At 54.0% G+C, this 14,740-nt stretch overlaps 1 protein-coding gene across 1 annotated transcript; it reads left to right on the plus strand.

Moving 5' to 3' along the window:
• Positions 1 to 267: 267 nt before the first annotated feature.
• On the plus strand, positions 268 to 5,495 carry C8H10orf88 (chromosome 8 C10orf88 homolog). The gene is made up of 6 exons (XM_054163493.1): positions 268 to 464; positions 634 to 831; positions 1,398 to 1,470; positions 1,991 to 2,197; positions 3,014 to 3,492; positions 5,246 to 5,495. Exons 1-6 carry the CDS (start codon positions 304 to 306, stop codon positions 5,472 to 5,474), a joined length of 1,347 nt encoding a protein of 448 aa, XP_054019468.1. The 5' UTR covers positions 268 to 303; the 3' UTR covers positions 5,475 to 5,495.
• The last annotated feature ends 9,245 nt before the right edge of the window (positions 5,496 to 14,740 follow it).

The raw sequence follows: 14,740 nt of genomic DNA on the forward strand, positions 1-14,740 counted from the left end.
GCAGGCGGGAAGCGAGGATCTCCTCACCCCTCACCCGGGCTATGCGGGGCAGAGCCCGCCGCTCCCGGCAGGCAGGCTGCGGGCGGGGGGAGGACAGCGCGAGCGGCACCGACAGGCGCCCGCCGCAGCCGCGGGGCGTAGCCGCTACCTCAGCGGGGTTCCCACCACGCCGCCCGCCGCCCCGCCCACGCACGCGCGCCGCCCCGCCCCGCCCCGCCCCCTCCCGTGGCGCAGGCGCCTGGCGCCGCTGCCGCAGCCTCCGCCGGGTTCCGCCTACCGCCGGGTTCCGCCCGCGGCGTGGCCATGGCGAGCGGCTGCTCGGCGCGGGAGGCTGCCGCCGACCCGTCCGGCGGCCCGCGGGAGCTGTGCTGCGTGGCGGCGGAGTGCTCCTGGCCCTGCGCGCTGCCGGGCGGCCTGGCCCGGGCGCTCTGCCTGCAGCGGGACGCGGGGGGCGGTGAGGCCAGGTGAGGGCGGCGGATGAGGGTCCCTCCTCCCTGGGGGTTTCGCTGCCTCCCGCCGGATCTCCTCAGGCGGCTGTGGCGTCAGGGGATGCCGGGCTGGGCTGGGGCGGGCGGCGGGGCGGGAGCGGGCCTGGCGGAGCAACGCGGCCCTGGCGCTTCCCCCACCCCGCAGCACCGAGGCCGTGGTCGTGGAGAGGCGGACGGGCGGCGGGAGCGAGGTGCCCTGCGTGCTGCAGCTGGAGTGCCGGCCTGCCGGGGAGATGGCCTCCGTCGGCGTCCTGAGCGAGGCCCGCAACATGGAGGTGTACGTGGGCGAGGAGTACTGCGGGACCAGCCGCGGCGAGAGCCGGGGCGCCGCCTGGGCCCCGGGGTGAGTGGTGGGAGCAGCGGCGGGGCCTGCAGCCCGGGGCGGGCGGTGGGATGGGGCGCGGTCTGCTCCTGGGTCCCTGACATCCTTTGGCCCTTCTCTGACTGGCAAGGCCAGTCATCTGTAATGTGCGCCTACTGGTAAAGCCCCAATGTCTGCACCAAGGCAAGCCCGCCTGGGCGTTCTGGAAGGTCTCTGCAGCGCTGGTGAATGGGCATAGGCACCGCAGGTGCCTGGGGTGTACTCCTTCCTCACAGTTCCCGGTAGCGTGCGCGGCTGCCTCCGCTGTGACAGCGAGCATAATGCTGCAGTTCTTTGGTTACTTTGTTCTTCTGCAAGTAGTGCAGTCATTGCAGTAAGTCACAAAGTGCTACTCTGAAATTCTCTTTATAAGGCTGCAGAACCAAGTACGAGCTTTAAAATGTCTATGCCACATTGGAAGTATGTCCCGGTCGGGCTTGCTTTTTGCCTAAACGTTTTTCAGTGCAGAGATATTATCGGTATTTCGATGTACTAAGGAAAAACACTTGGTACAGTGATGTCACAGCTCGTTTGTTGTCTTTTTCTAGTGAAAGTGAAAAGGTTACTTTATACCAGAAGTACCTTAAGTTTGAATGCCCTGCCACCTCCTGTAGAATTAAGGTAGGGAGTTGAACAGACTTGTTGTATTTTTCCTTTGTCTTTTTAATCACTTGATTGACTAAACTGCCTTGCTCTGACTGGCTTTATGCATTTCATCACTTCATAGAATCACTTGGAAAGCTATTAGATGGCTTTCTGCCTTGACAGCAGAGTTCTTAAAATCAGTTTTAATTTTATGAAGACTTTATGTGAGAGAGATAATGTAGTCTTGGGGGGGGAAACTTGCTATGTAATTGAAAGTGTTAATTGTGGTGTGGTTAAATAACCTTCTGAAAATCTGTGTGGCAACTACTCATAAGTGCTGAGATCAAGCCCTGGTTTATCTTTGGACAGCTCTGTTCCAATCAGGATTTTCCAGAGCCATAGCAAGGGGAAATTGTCTTGATTGCCCTGGAAGAGAGCTCAGCATTGTTCTTCCCAGAGCTCAAAAGAAGAATGCATTGCCCGATGTACGTACAAAGTAAACACGAAACTACTCTTTCCCCTAACCAAAACACTCTGTTTCCCCTTCTTGCAACAGCTGCTCTCCATTGGCGAGAAGCAAAGGGTGCTCATCAGTAAAATAACTGTGCACGTGAAGGCGGTGCCTGCAAAGCCAGCGAGGGATCTGCCTTCGCTGGGCTCGAGCATAGATCTGGACAGAGTGCAGACCATCATGGAGTCCATGGGATCCAAGCTGTCTCCGGGTGCTCAGCAGCTCATGGACATGGTCCGCTGTCAGCAGAAAGTAAGTCGCTGCTCTTGTCCGTACACATGACTAGTGCTGCTCTGGGACCTCAGTTGAGTGTGCACTGACCTGACCTGGGGAGAGATTTTTGATGTGTTTTGTGTGTTTTTAACCCACCCTTTCTGCCGTTTAATCTTGGTTTAGCTGTTGCCACGGTTCAATGAGCTCAGTGAATAAGGACTGTGTACTCGGGGATTCACTCTGCATGCACCAAGCCCAGAGTTAAGAGCTCTGTATCATCATCATTTTAAACTTCACTGCCACTCTGCTCTCCTCATAGAATAGAGTAGAATTAACCAGGTTGGAAGAGACCTTTGAGATCATCAAGTCCAACCTATCACCCAACACCCTCTAATCAACTAAGCCATGGCACAAAGCGCCCCATCCAGGCTCTTCCTAAACTGCTCGTCAGGGGTGCTGGACGTCTTCCCTGTGATGTTTGGGGTGCAGGGAGATGGACTGCTTTGTCTCCTCTATGGTTATTAAACATACATTGCCTTCAGCTAAAGGGAGCCTGCTCCTACAGAGGATTGATTTGATTTAGACCCTAATCCTACAAAGCAGCCTCTTTCGACACAGTTGTGAGTCCATCTGATGCTGGTAATGCTCAGTCTTGGGGACACAGCATGGTAAAAGTGACTGACAAGTTGAGTAGCCCTTTGTGTGCAGGGGAAATCTTTGCCTTTGCTTTTCCCCTTGCAGAACTGCTGTTAAAATCTTCCCATTGCTCAGAGAGTGCTGAGGAACGAGGTACCTGTTGCTGTTGTTGTCTAAGTATGCTTCTAGTATCAATCCTGTTGTTGTTCTTCCCATCAGAACAGTTTACCTCTCGGAGACAGACTCAACTGGATCTTGGGGAAGCATTCAGCCTGTGGAGGTGACTGCACAAGGGATGGGTTGCAAAGTGCAGCCCTTCAGATCTCACAGGATCGAGTGGCCGGTGAACCTTCCCCTGCTAGAAATCATGTAACCAGTGAAACAGGATCTGAAGGCTGCAGAGCAGGTGATCTGAACACACAGCTGCCTGAAAGAGGGAAGACTTCTGATTCTGAAGGACTTCCTGCCCAGCTTAGTAGCCAGCAAAATGCAGTTGAGCTCAGAAATTGTTTGAAGGCACTGGGATCGCTGGAGGTGCAGCAGCGGGCGAGCGAGCTGCCCCGAGCGGCGAACCCCCAGGTGCTGCTGCCGTTCCTGCAGAGCTTGTGCAGTCAGGTGAGCCACCTCCGGCTGAGGGACGGCGAGAGGCAGCTGCCCAGAGCTGCAGTGACCAGAGAGGAAGGCATTCAGCACGTTGGGTAAGCTACCTTTGCCACCCTTGTTGGTGTAGTAGTTTGACTGCATTGACAAGAAACTAAAGCCTGGACTGATGGCTGAGACCAGGTGCTGGATCCCACACTTGGGTCACAAGAGCCCCATGCAATGCTACAGTGCTGAGGAAGAATGGCTGCAAACTGCCCAGCAGAGAAAGGCCTGGGGGTGTTGATCAGCAGCTGGCTGAATATGAGCTGGCATGTGCCCAGGTGGCCAAGAACACCACCAGCATCCTCACCTGTATCAGGACAGTGTGATCAGCAGGACCAGGGATGTGCTTGTCCCCTGTCCTGGGAACTGGTGAGGCCACATGGAATCATAGAGTTGTTTCAGTTGGAAAAGACCTCTAAGATCCTGAAGTCCAACCATTGAACACTACTATGACCATTGAACCAGTCCTGAAGTGCCCTGTATGTGCTGAGTACTGTGTCCAGTTCTGAGGCCTGCACTACAAGGAAGACATTGAGGTGCTGGAGCATGTCCAGAGAAGTGAACCTGGAGAATGGGTCCTGTGAGGAGTGGCTGAGGGACCTGGGGTTGTTCAGTGTGGAGAAGAGGAGACTGAGGGGAGGTTCTAGCTCTCTACAGTTTCCTGAAAGGAGGTTGCAGTGAGGAGGGGTGGTCTGTTCTCCCTAGTAACAAGTGATGGGATGAGAGTAAATGACCTCAAGTTGCACCAGGGGAGGTTTAGGTTGGGTGTTAGAAGGAACTTCTTCACTGGAAGTGTTCTCAACCACTGGACAGGTTTCTCAGGAAGGTGATTGAATCCCCATTGCTGGAGGTGTTCACAAGCTGCAGAGAGGTGGTACTGAGGGACATGGGTTGGTACCAGACTTGGTAGAGTTAGATGATGGTTGGACTTGATCTTAAAGGTTTGTCTCTGACTGAAATGAGTCTATGACAGGGTTGAAAGATTAGGTACTGTGAGCATTCTATTCTTGTTCACAGCAATAGTGAATCTTAACAGATGTGGCTCTGAAGGCTCAGGCTTTCCTTTGCTCCTCATTTTCCAGGCACAGCCTAAACCAGCACACGCTGACCACGGCTGCAGTTCGTTTTTCAGATCAGCTGCCTGAATGTGGGAGGTTTTTCAGGAGAAAGCACCTTTACAGAGTGGTCTTTTGCTTCCATTTAACCTTTAGTGATTTCAAGTGTGGTCTTTCTGCAGCTTCCTGCACATTTGGGTTGTCTTTCTTGTTACTACACCTTGACTGCTTCTGCAGCCTGAATTCTCTCTTCCTGTTTTCACATTGTGCCACAACCTTTCTGCTTTGCTGGGCACATCTCACCCCACCAAGCTTTCCTGCTCCCCCTTGGCTGGCATGTGCAGTGCAAACCTCATAGTAGTAGTGCACCCAGCTTGATCCCTAAGGAACAGCAGTGGAAGTGGTGAGGTGTAAGGATGCTGCCTAGGGATCAGGGCTCTAATAGAGCCTGGATGTCTCCAGCTCTGGGGGAGGTGCAGCCTTTCTAGAGAGTGCAGTTGGAGAAAATAAAGAATGGTCCAGTCCGTGTGTCTGTGCAGCTGAGAGGAGTCAACTCTGCCGTGCTGACAGGGCTTGCACTGTGTGCCGTGGCGTGGCGTGGGTTTTGTTCTGCGTAGCTGAGCTCTGTGACGCCTAGCTGAGCCTTTGGGAAAGAAACAGGCTGAGAGAAGCGTAGCCTGGCATGCTCCTGACACACCTCTCGTCCCTGGGAAGCAGCTTAGACTTACTCTGACGTTTGCTCTCTTCACAGGGCAGAGCAGCAGCCTCTTTGCTCCTATTTGGAAAAGATCATTTCAAAAAACATGGACCTGATGGAGAGGAAACTAATGGACTATATTGATCGTCAGATCCAGGCTCTTCAGACACACATAGATGATAAGATAGGTCTCTTAATGGACTTGCTGCAGAACTCAAAGCCAAACAAACTGTCAGAGGCACACTATGATTCCAGTGAGGGCTTCTCTAATGGAGAGAGATAGGTGTCTGCAGATGTAGCAGCTCAGCACCTGACTGCCCTGAGCTCAGTGCCTGTGGAGCTCCTAACTACAGAACCTCAGTGCTGTTGGCTTGCATTTTGTTACTGTAATTCTGTTCACTCTTGTACACAGTTGTTAGTTCTATGAAATACCCTAAGGATGTGTGGGCTTGGTCCTTTCCCCCCTCAATACAGGACTTTTATATGCCCTTTGTGGCTTATTTATTTACAGAGCCTTGCTAAAAGCCATCTGAAACACAGTTTCCTACTTCCAGTTTGAACAGTGGAGAAGTACTTTAAATAAAGTGACTTAGAGCTTATCTTTTTTACCTAACTGTGATGAACTCACTTGGTTTTGTTGATCCTTTTTTGGTTGCTGTGCAAGGTGTTAGCAGTAGAACACAATGTAGCTTCTTTGTGCTCGTGGTTTACTTGCCAGGAACAATCAACACCTCGGACAGGAGCGAAAGTCAAGCTTTGTTGCTTCATGGAACATGCTGGGGTAGGTACAGGATCTGCTGCATTTTTTCAGCTGTAGCCCAGAGGAGCAGCTTCATCACACCCCTGTACTTCAGCCTGTGGGGCTCAGCTCTGCTGCCAGCTGGGGAAGTAGATGTGACTCAAATCCCCTCTCTCCTGGACTATCAGGCTTCATCCTTGGCTCTGTCTGTTGCTCTTTGGATTCTGAGTTGCATCATTTCACTTTGTGCAGGTCAGCTCCTGAGTTGGGTGTGCAGACACTGGTTGTGCTTTGGAATCTTAATATGCACTGAGCAAAAGCTGCTGCTGGGGAAGCAAGTGTAGGTATGTACAGTCCAGGATCTTGATCTACTCTGTCTCATACTTCCTTCTTCTCCAGGAAAACTGATGTCTTGTGGAGACTGTCAGGAGCTTGATGGTAGCAACCCCCAGGAGTAGATCTTTGAAGAGAGGATAATTGGCTTTGTGCAGACAGCTCACAGTTGGTGCTGGGCTTCACTCCTGCCAGGTGCAGTTCAAAATCATCCCAAACCATGAAAGGAATTATTTGTTAATGAAAAGAAGGACCTGAATTCCCTGGTACTGTGCAAGCCACTTTGCACCTCTAGAATTAGTTTTTAGGCAGACACAGTCTTTTTCAACTGCATTTACTGTGTGAGTACAGCATTTCCTGTGTGAACTGCTGTGTGGAGCCCTGCCAGTCCATGCTGTGTCCATCAGAATGAAGGCAGGAATGCCTGTGGCTGTGGCTCCCTGTACTGTGGTAGTTACAAGCTGGTAGGCAAACTGTTAGGAGTTCCTTGTACATGAATGTATAAAACATTTTCTTGTGCTGGCATTGGTACTTAAGGGCCTGGCTCCCTAGGCAGTGGCCTGTGCTCTTAGCAGAGGCTGGCTGGCAGCTCTGCCTGCACAGGTGAGCCCTAAGCAGCTGTGCTGCTGCTGCTGCTGCTGTGTGTGCTTGTGCTGCAATCCAAGTGTTCCAGCTGCTGTCAGAACTTGGGTGGTAAGCCTGTGCTGAGATGTGCTCAGATACCAGGTGATGCCAAAATGCTAATGCCCTGCTTTGAATTGCCTTTCCTAGCTCAAAAGGAAATATGGGCAGCAAGTCTTCATGGAAGTCCTTCAAGATGAGATTAGAATGACAGCAGGGAAGGTGTTTGGCAGCAGTGAGTGGCTCCTCAGAGCAAACTAGTGCTCATTGTAGTACAAAGGCACAAGGATTCAGCTCTCGTGGCCCTTATTTACAGGCACTTTCTCTCCCTGCCTGCAGCCAGGAGTACAACAGCAGGGAAAATGTGATTTCAAGCACTTCAGAGCATTACCTGTGAGAAGCAGGGCAGCAGGGTTATGAGTGTGATGGAGTTTTGTATGAGCTAAGTACCATTAGGAAATGCTCTGGCTCAGGACTGACATTATGGTCCTGCAGGATGAGGGCTTTGGCACTGAGCCTGCTCAGATTCCCTCTGAGGCCTTTGGGGGAGGTTTGTGTGATTTTGGCCTGTGAGAGCTGGCTAAGTTATTCATGGAGAAGCTGAGTTTCAGAATGACTCTTGTCCCTTCTTTGAAAGGATGAAGCATGAAAGGAGAAGCTGCTGGAACAAGGGGATTTTTGTGTCTGGTGTGGCACAGCCTCTAGGCCCAGGGCATCTCACTGGGAGCTGGAGTCATCTGCACACACTTGCCATATGGGAAGGAGTGTTGGCCTTAAAGATGCCTGTCACAGTCAGGCCAAGTTCACCAGAGGATCAGGATTTAATTGTTTCCTGTTTAGTATGAACTGAGAAGTCTGAATTTCCACTTCTCTTGTCTCTCTTGGCTGTTTATTTCAGATATCAGTGGTCACAAGGGCTGCTTGCCCTTTGATTCTGTCAGCTCAGAAAGCAGCACTGTGGTCACAGAATCAACCAGGTTGGGAGAGACCTCCAAGATCATCAAGTCCAACTGCTCACCCAACCCTATCTAATCAACCAGACCATGGCACCAAGTGCCTCATTCAGGCTCCTCTTAAAACCCTCCAGGGACATCAACCCCACCACCTCCCTGGGCAGCACATCCCAATGGCCAGTCTCTCTTTCTGGGGAGAACTTCTTCCTAACCTCCAGCCTAAACCTCCCCTGGCACAGCTTGAGACTGTGTCCTCTTGTTCTGGCGCTGGTTGCCTGGGAGAAGAGACCAACCCCCACCTGGCTACAACCTCCCTTCAGGTAGAGAGCAAGAAGGTCTCCCCTGAGCCTCCTCTTCTCCAGGCTAAGCAACCCCAGCTCCCTCAGCCTCTCCTTGCAGGGCTGTGCTCCAGACCCCTCCCCAGCTCCCTCAGCTGCTGGAATGAGAATAGAATTAACCAGGTTGGAAAAGACCTTTGAGATCAAGTCCAACCTATCACCCAACACCATCCAGTTAATTAAACCATGGCACCAAGTGCCTCATCCAGGCTCTTCTTGAACACTTCCCGTGCTGGTGCCTCCACCACCTCCCTGGGCAGCCCCTGATGCGTGTGTCTGTAAGGCAGGCACCTCCCTCGGTGCTCAGCAGCGGAGCTGTGTGGTGCAACGGGGAGAAGTGGAGGAGCTGTGAGGGGGGAAGAGCCTTGCCGAGGAAAATGAGCCGCTGAGCCAGTTGTTCTTTGTCACAGGGTATTTACTGAAGTTTAGGTTTTCATAAATCTGGCTGCAAAAGCTCTGCAAAGGAGGAGCAGGAGGCCAGGTGGGGTTGGAAAGCCTTCAGCTTTACCCCCCTACAGAACGTGGTGCTGGGAGCTGGCCGCAGATGTGCCGCAGACCGGTGAGGGGCGTGCGAGCAGCACGGCCTGGAGGTCGGCAGCGGCAGCAGCAGCAGCGGCAGCAGCATCACTCTGCTGTCACTGGGGGCTGATGATGAGGATGAGCTTGCCCTGAGCGCTGCGCTTGCCTCGGTAGGCGTAGTGCTGCGGGTAGGGGGGGCGCGCCGTGTTGCAGGCCAGCACCTCGCACCGCAGGCAGGCCCTGGGGTACATGGCGCCTGGGTACTTGAGGTGGATCACCCTCCCCCCTGCCACGTAGTATTTCCCACAGGTTGGGTCCCTCACACACCTGAGAAAAGGAAAGGGAAAAAAACCACATCACCAAAGTCATCCCGTGGAATTGCTGCGGGAGCAGAGGTGGTTTGCAGAGCTCACCACGAGCGGTCAGCAGCACTGTGGGTGGTTAGCACCTGAGCTTTGGAGGGGTGTAAGAACCCTGTGCAAAACCCCTTTGGTGGTGCTCCAGTGTGGTGGGACACCTGATGAGCAGGAGTGGCTGCTTACCTCTCTAGCTGCACACTTTGCATCCCAGGTCTCCTTGGCTGGCACAGGCCAGAGATGTATTTCAGTAAGGTCTGCTGCATGGATGGGGGCAGGTAAGCAGGGGCTCCTGGAGGGGGAGGGAATGAATGGTTCCAAACCATGGGCAAGCAGAGAGTGAAATGCAGCAGCTATTAAATCCTGGTGGGCTTTGCAAATGCACCTGGGGGCCTTGCTGCTGCACCTGGAGAGAGCAGCTGGGGGCAGAGGAAGCTGATTTTCTCTTCCTTTGGTGGCGTACAGGCTGCCTCCTTGCCTGTAAGCCCTTCAGAGCACATGGGCACCGACTGCTCAGCAGCCTGGCAGGCTACAGGAGGGCCTTTTAAATGTGTTTTTCTATGAATGGTGCAGACATAGGCCAGCCCTTGGTGCACCCCAGCAGGGATGGTTTGGCTGCCAGCCCCTGTAGCGGTGGCACAGGGTCCCTGGGTAACCTACGGCATCCCCAAGCGCTTTGCCTGCTCCTCCCCTCTCCTACTTCCCCCTTTCCTCTGCACTCAGATATCTGCTGCAGTTAAACTGCCACAGCTCACAGCACTTACCCAGCAGGCACTGCCCTTGGGAAGAGAAGTTCTTTGCTATGATGGTAGTGGAACACTGGAACAGGGAGGTGGTGGAGGCCCTACCCCTGGAGACATTCAAGGTCAGGCTCAACAGGGCTCAGGGCAGCCTGATCTAGTTGAGGATGTCCCTGCTGACTGCAGAGGGGGTTGGCCTAGATGACTTCTAGAGGTCCCTTCCAACCCAGCCCATTCTGTGACTGAAAAGAAGCAAGCAGAAGAACACCTCACCTGTGTCTTTGGGTGCTGGCTCTTTTCCTGCATGGCAAAGAGAAAGAAAAAACCAAACTGAGACTGAAAGAGGAGAAATTGTCCTGCTCTCAGGGATCATACATTGTGATCAGCTGCAGGCACTGAGGCCAGGAAATGTTAGTAGCCACAGGTCTGAGGATAAAGCTGTTGTGGGCAAAGGGCTCTTATCAAGAGCGCAGGGGCTTGGAGACTGGAGCTGACACATTAGTGGCATTAATGGGAAGGAGGTTTAATTCTGCTCATTCCTTTGTGTAGGCAGAGAGCCCTGTGCTCAAATGCACTCTGTGCCTCCAGCTTCAGGTTGCTGTATGCTGCCAGCACAGGTATGTGTTTTACTGAGCAGCCAAGTGCCCTTTGCCATCGTGGAGCTGGCAGGGGCAGACTTAAACCTGAAGGCTGCTGGGTGAGTATCTGAGGCAGAATGCTTCCAATCAGTGAGCACAACCTGCAAGTCAAGTTTCAAAAGAAGCTAAATCCCACTGCACAAAACCAGATAGCATTGAGTATGTCAGAAGGGTTCCCACCAGCTCAGCTTCCAGCAGGGATGCAGCTTTGAGAGTGCAGGGAGCCTGACCCTGGGAGCGAGATGAGCCAGAGCAAACCTGAATTCAGAGCGGTGCAGTGCCTGCCCCAGCACTTTCCCTTTCCTTAGCACTTCCATCAGTGAAGGTGTTTCTCCCATATCAATACCAACAGCACTTTTTTCACCCCTTAATCTGTGTGGAAGCCAAAGGAGTTATCCTCCAAGTGAAACAGTGGCTCTATGAGGTCATGCACACGGTGGGGCCAGGGAGCCACATCAGCACCTCATCAGATCAGGGCTCTGCTGGAGAGCTCCCAGGCTGGCAGCCAGCATAATGCTGCCTTACTCACTGGTGGTGGTGGCTGCTGCTTTAGGAGGTGCAGAGGCTGACGTGGCAGGCGAGCTTGTTGCTGTGGGGAGAGAAGACAGGACATTAAACCTTGCCCATGCTGATGACTCCCATGGAAAACAGCAATCTGGTTCAAAAGCAATTAACTGGTTCAAAGATTATAAACCATGGCTCAACAAATGACCAAAAATAGGTACCTGGGCTGTCAGCTGCTGTGGGCTCAGCTGGGACTGTCAAAGAGGGAGCAAAAGCCATGCATTAGTAACTGTTCCATTACTGTGTGAGCAAAGCAAGGACTGGCAATGGGCAGGGAATGAGGAGTTTACTCCCAGGATGAAGCAAAAGACCAATGCCACTAAAGCTAAGGTCATACCTACCTTCTGGTTCAGATGTGCTTTCTGCAGGGGCTGGTTGGAGGCAGAAGAGAAAACAAAGCTGCAGGTTAGCCCTGGCACAAGATACCTGAACCACCAGAGCCCTGCAGGGCTCCTTCCAGTGGTGAGCAGCACCTGGAAGAGGCTGCTGCTGCCCAGGGCAGGCATTAGCAAGGTCTGCCTGGAGTGTGTGAGCAAAACACGTCCCCAGGCAGGCTGTCTCTGCCAGCTGCTGGCCTGCTGCATGAAAGGCCCTGGAGACCTGCAGGGTGTTTGCTGAAGAGCAAAGAGCTGAAGTGTCTTTGTGGCATGCAGTGCCCGTGGCAGTGCTGCCAGCTCAGCAGGTGCTGGACCTGGCTGTTCCTGTGGGGAGTGCAGGCTGGTTGGTGCAGCAGTGGGGTGCATGTTTGGGAGGTGCAGGAAGGCTGGCTGGCTTGGACTGGGGTGATAGGGTGTAAATCCCAGGGTACGCTGGTGGTGGGTGTCAGCCCTGGCAGGCTGCCCTTCCCTAGTGCCTTCCCCAGTACAAGTGGTCTGTCCTGACACCAAGCACCTTCCCCTCCTTTTCAGTGTGTGGAAGCCAAGGCAGAGGTGTCTGGGATTATCCCTGAAGGTCAAGGTTGCATCCATGGGATTATACAGCCAGGGAGCCAGTCAGTAGCTGGTCACAGCTTGGGCAAACAAGCATGCAAGCCAGGGCAGTGCTGAGCTCCTTACCAGCGGTAGCCTCTGCTGGTTCAGGAGTAGGAGAGTCTGTTTCTGGGGGAAAGAAAAGATTACATTAAATATTGTCTGCATTTCAGATGTATATTTTTGCCTCAGCAGCCAGAGCAGCAGCCTTGGCTGCTAGCAATATCACAAGAAGCTGTACAAGCAGGGAGCACTTGGCTGCAGAGCTGATCATAGCCCAGACATTGCTGTGTGTGGCTGTGAACATGCACACCATGGTGCCACAGCCAGAGTGATGGTGTGCAGCACCTCTGGGCAACCCCAGTGAGACCCTCAGCTTGGACAGGGAAGCAAAGAGGAGAGCTGGCCAGGGCATGGCACAGGCAGCCAGCATTGCCTTGCCAGGAGGGCAGGCGGTCTGCTCACTGCTGAGCTGAGGCCGGAGGTGTGGGTGCCTGGCCGGAGGTGTGGGTGCCTGGCCGGAGGTGTGGCTGCCTGGCCGGAGGTGTGGCTGCCTGGCCGGAGGTGTGGCTGCCTGGCCGGAGGTGTGGCTGCCTGGCCGGAGGTGTGGCTGCCTGGCCGGAGGTGTGGCTGCCTGGCCGGAGGTGTGGCTGCCTGGCCGGAGGTGTGGCTGCCTGGCCGGAGGTGTGGCTGCCTGGCCGGAGGTGTGGCTGCCTGGCCGGAGGTGTGGCTGCCTGGCCGGAGGTGTGGCTGCCTGGCCGGAGGTGTGGCTGCCTGGCCGGAGGTGTGGCTGCCTGGCCGGAGGTGTGGCTGCCTGGCCGGAGGTGTGGCTGCCTGGCCGGAGGTGTGGGTGCCTGGCCGGAGGTGTGGCTGCCTGGCCGGAGGTGTGGCTGCCTGGCCGGAGGTGTGGGTGCCTGGCAGGGAATTCCTCAGCTCAGCCTGGGCAGTGCTGTGGGAGGCAGGGCTCCTGCTGCCCTTGTGGTCTGAAGGTAGCTCTGCTCAGCAGGGCTCAGTAAGTGACCAGAAATCAATACCTGCTGGCTCAGCTGTTCCGGGCTCAGCTGGCACTGTCAAAGAGAAAACAAAAGCCACACTTGAGTAACTTTTCCAGTGCTGAGCAAGGCCAGTTCCACTAAAGCTGGAGTCATACCTACCTTCTTGTTCAGGTGTGCTTTCTGCAGGGGCTGATCCTAGACAGGAGAGAAGACAAAGCTGCAGGTTAGCCCTGGGCTTGGCACGAGATACCTGAGCCACCAGAGCCCTGCAGGGCTCCTTCCAGTGGTGAGCAGCACCTGGAAGATGCTTGCCAAGGTGAAGCAAGGTGAGGTCAGTCCTCATGGAGTAAGATCCCCAGCCCAGCCCTATTGCAGCAGCTTACCCCAGAACTTGGCATTTGTGTAACCCAGCTCATGGGGTTTCCACTGCCCTTGAAGGAGGATGGGAACCATGTGTGTCACTGCCTGCACCTCCATAGAGGCAAAAGAGCTCAGGCAGAGAGGACCCCTCTGAGCACAGAGCCCACTAGCAGCAGTCTGCACTGACACAGGATCCTGCCCCGAATGACAGTTGTGTAGGACATGACAAGTGCTCACCCCACCTGTCTTCACCTGATGGCATGGACTCAGTCCCCTTCCACAGTGTGCTGACCTCTGGGGACAATGAGCCTCACCCCCACAGCCCCCTGCTCTGTGCAACAGAAGGAATGGTTCCTGCTTGTGCCACCCTGCTCATCTCTGCTGTAGTGCTGTCAAAGGGTGAACACAAAGAGAATCACAGAATGGTCTGGCTTGGGAGGGACCTCCAAAGGTCATCCAGTCCAAACCCCTCTGCAGTCTTCAGGGACATCCTCCACTAGATCAGGTTGCCCAGAGCCCTGTCCAGCCTCCCCTTGGACACCTGCAGGGAGGGGGCCCCTACCTGCTCCCTGGGTAACCTGCTCCAGTGTTCCAGCAGCCTCGTGGTAAAGAACTTGGTCCTAAATACCCAGAGCCAATGTTTTCCTGGGACACCTGGCAACCTAAGGGATATGGTTTGGGGTTGGTTTTGAACAATGCCTGGTTCAGTGCCTTTCCCCAGCCTTGCTGGCCCCCTGGCATAAGAGCTGGCTGGCACAGCATCGCTTCCCCAGAGCAGCAGCGCAGCTATTTGTACCGAGCAGGCTCGTTCCGGGGAGCTGGGCACCTGGGGAGTGCTCCACACCTCTACCTCACTTTCAGAGGGAAAGGCTTTTGCAGATCTGAAGTTCCAGATTAGTTTTATGGGCCTGGAGTGTATTTTTCTTTCAGAGAAAGAAATCAGAGGCAGCACTGCCAACGTAATTGAGTTCCTCCTAGTTTGTGGCCATCATGAGCTGCACCAAGTGCACAAATCCATCTCGCTCCTTGGTGGGCAGTAAATAGGAGGTTTTCATTTGGGGACATTTTGCTGTCAGCTGGCAGCCATCTGTAACTGGCTAATGCACATCCTTTGGAGTGAGGGCTGTGCTTCCTAGGACTCTACTTAATTCCCCCCCTTTCTTTTTTCTGGCCATGATCAAAGCTCCTTCCATCTGAGCTTACAATTTAGTTCTGCAAGGGCTGGCTGCAAAGAAAAGCCAGCAGCAATGTGCTAGGCTCACTTCCCAAGATCTGCATCTAAACTTCTGCAGGACTGCCAAATATGATGTCAGGGAGGGGGACAAAAAAGATAATCAACTTATTGATCCAGGTGGTGAGTGTTCACCTGTGGTGTGGAAGGTGTTCAAGGAAAAGTTCAACAACTGAACTACTTTAGTTGTCTAA

Source organism: Dryobates pubescens, chromosome 8 (genome assembly GCF_014839835.1).
Source record: "Dryobates pubescens isolate bDryPub1 chromosome 8, bDryPub1.pri, whole genome shotgun sequence".
In the NCBI taxonomy this organism is placed as follows: domain Eukaryota; kingdom Metazoa; phylum Chordata; class Aves; order Piciformes; family Picidae; genus Dryobates; species Dryobates pubescens.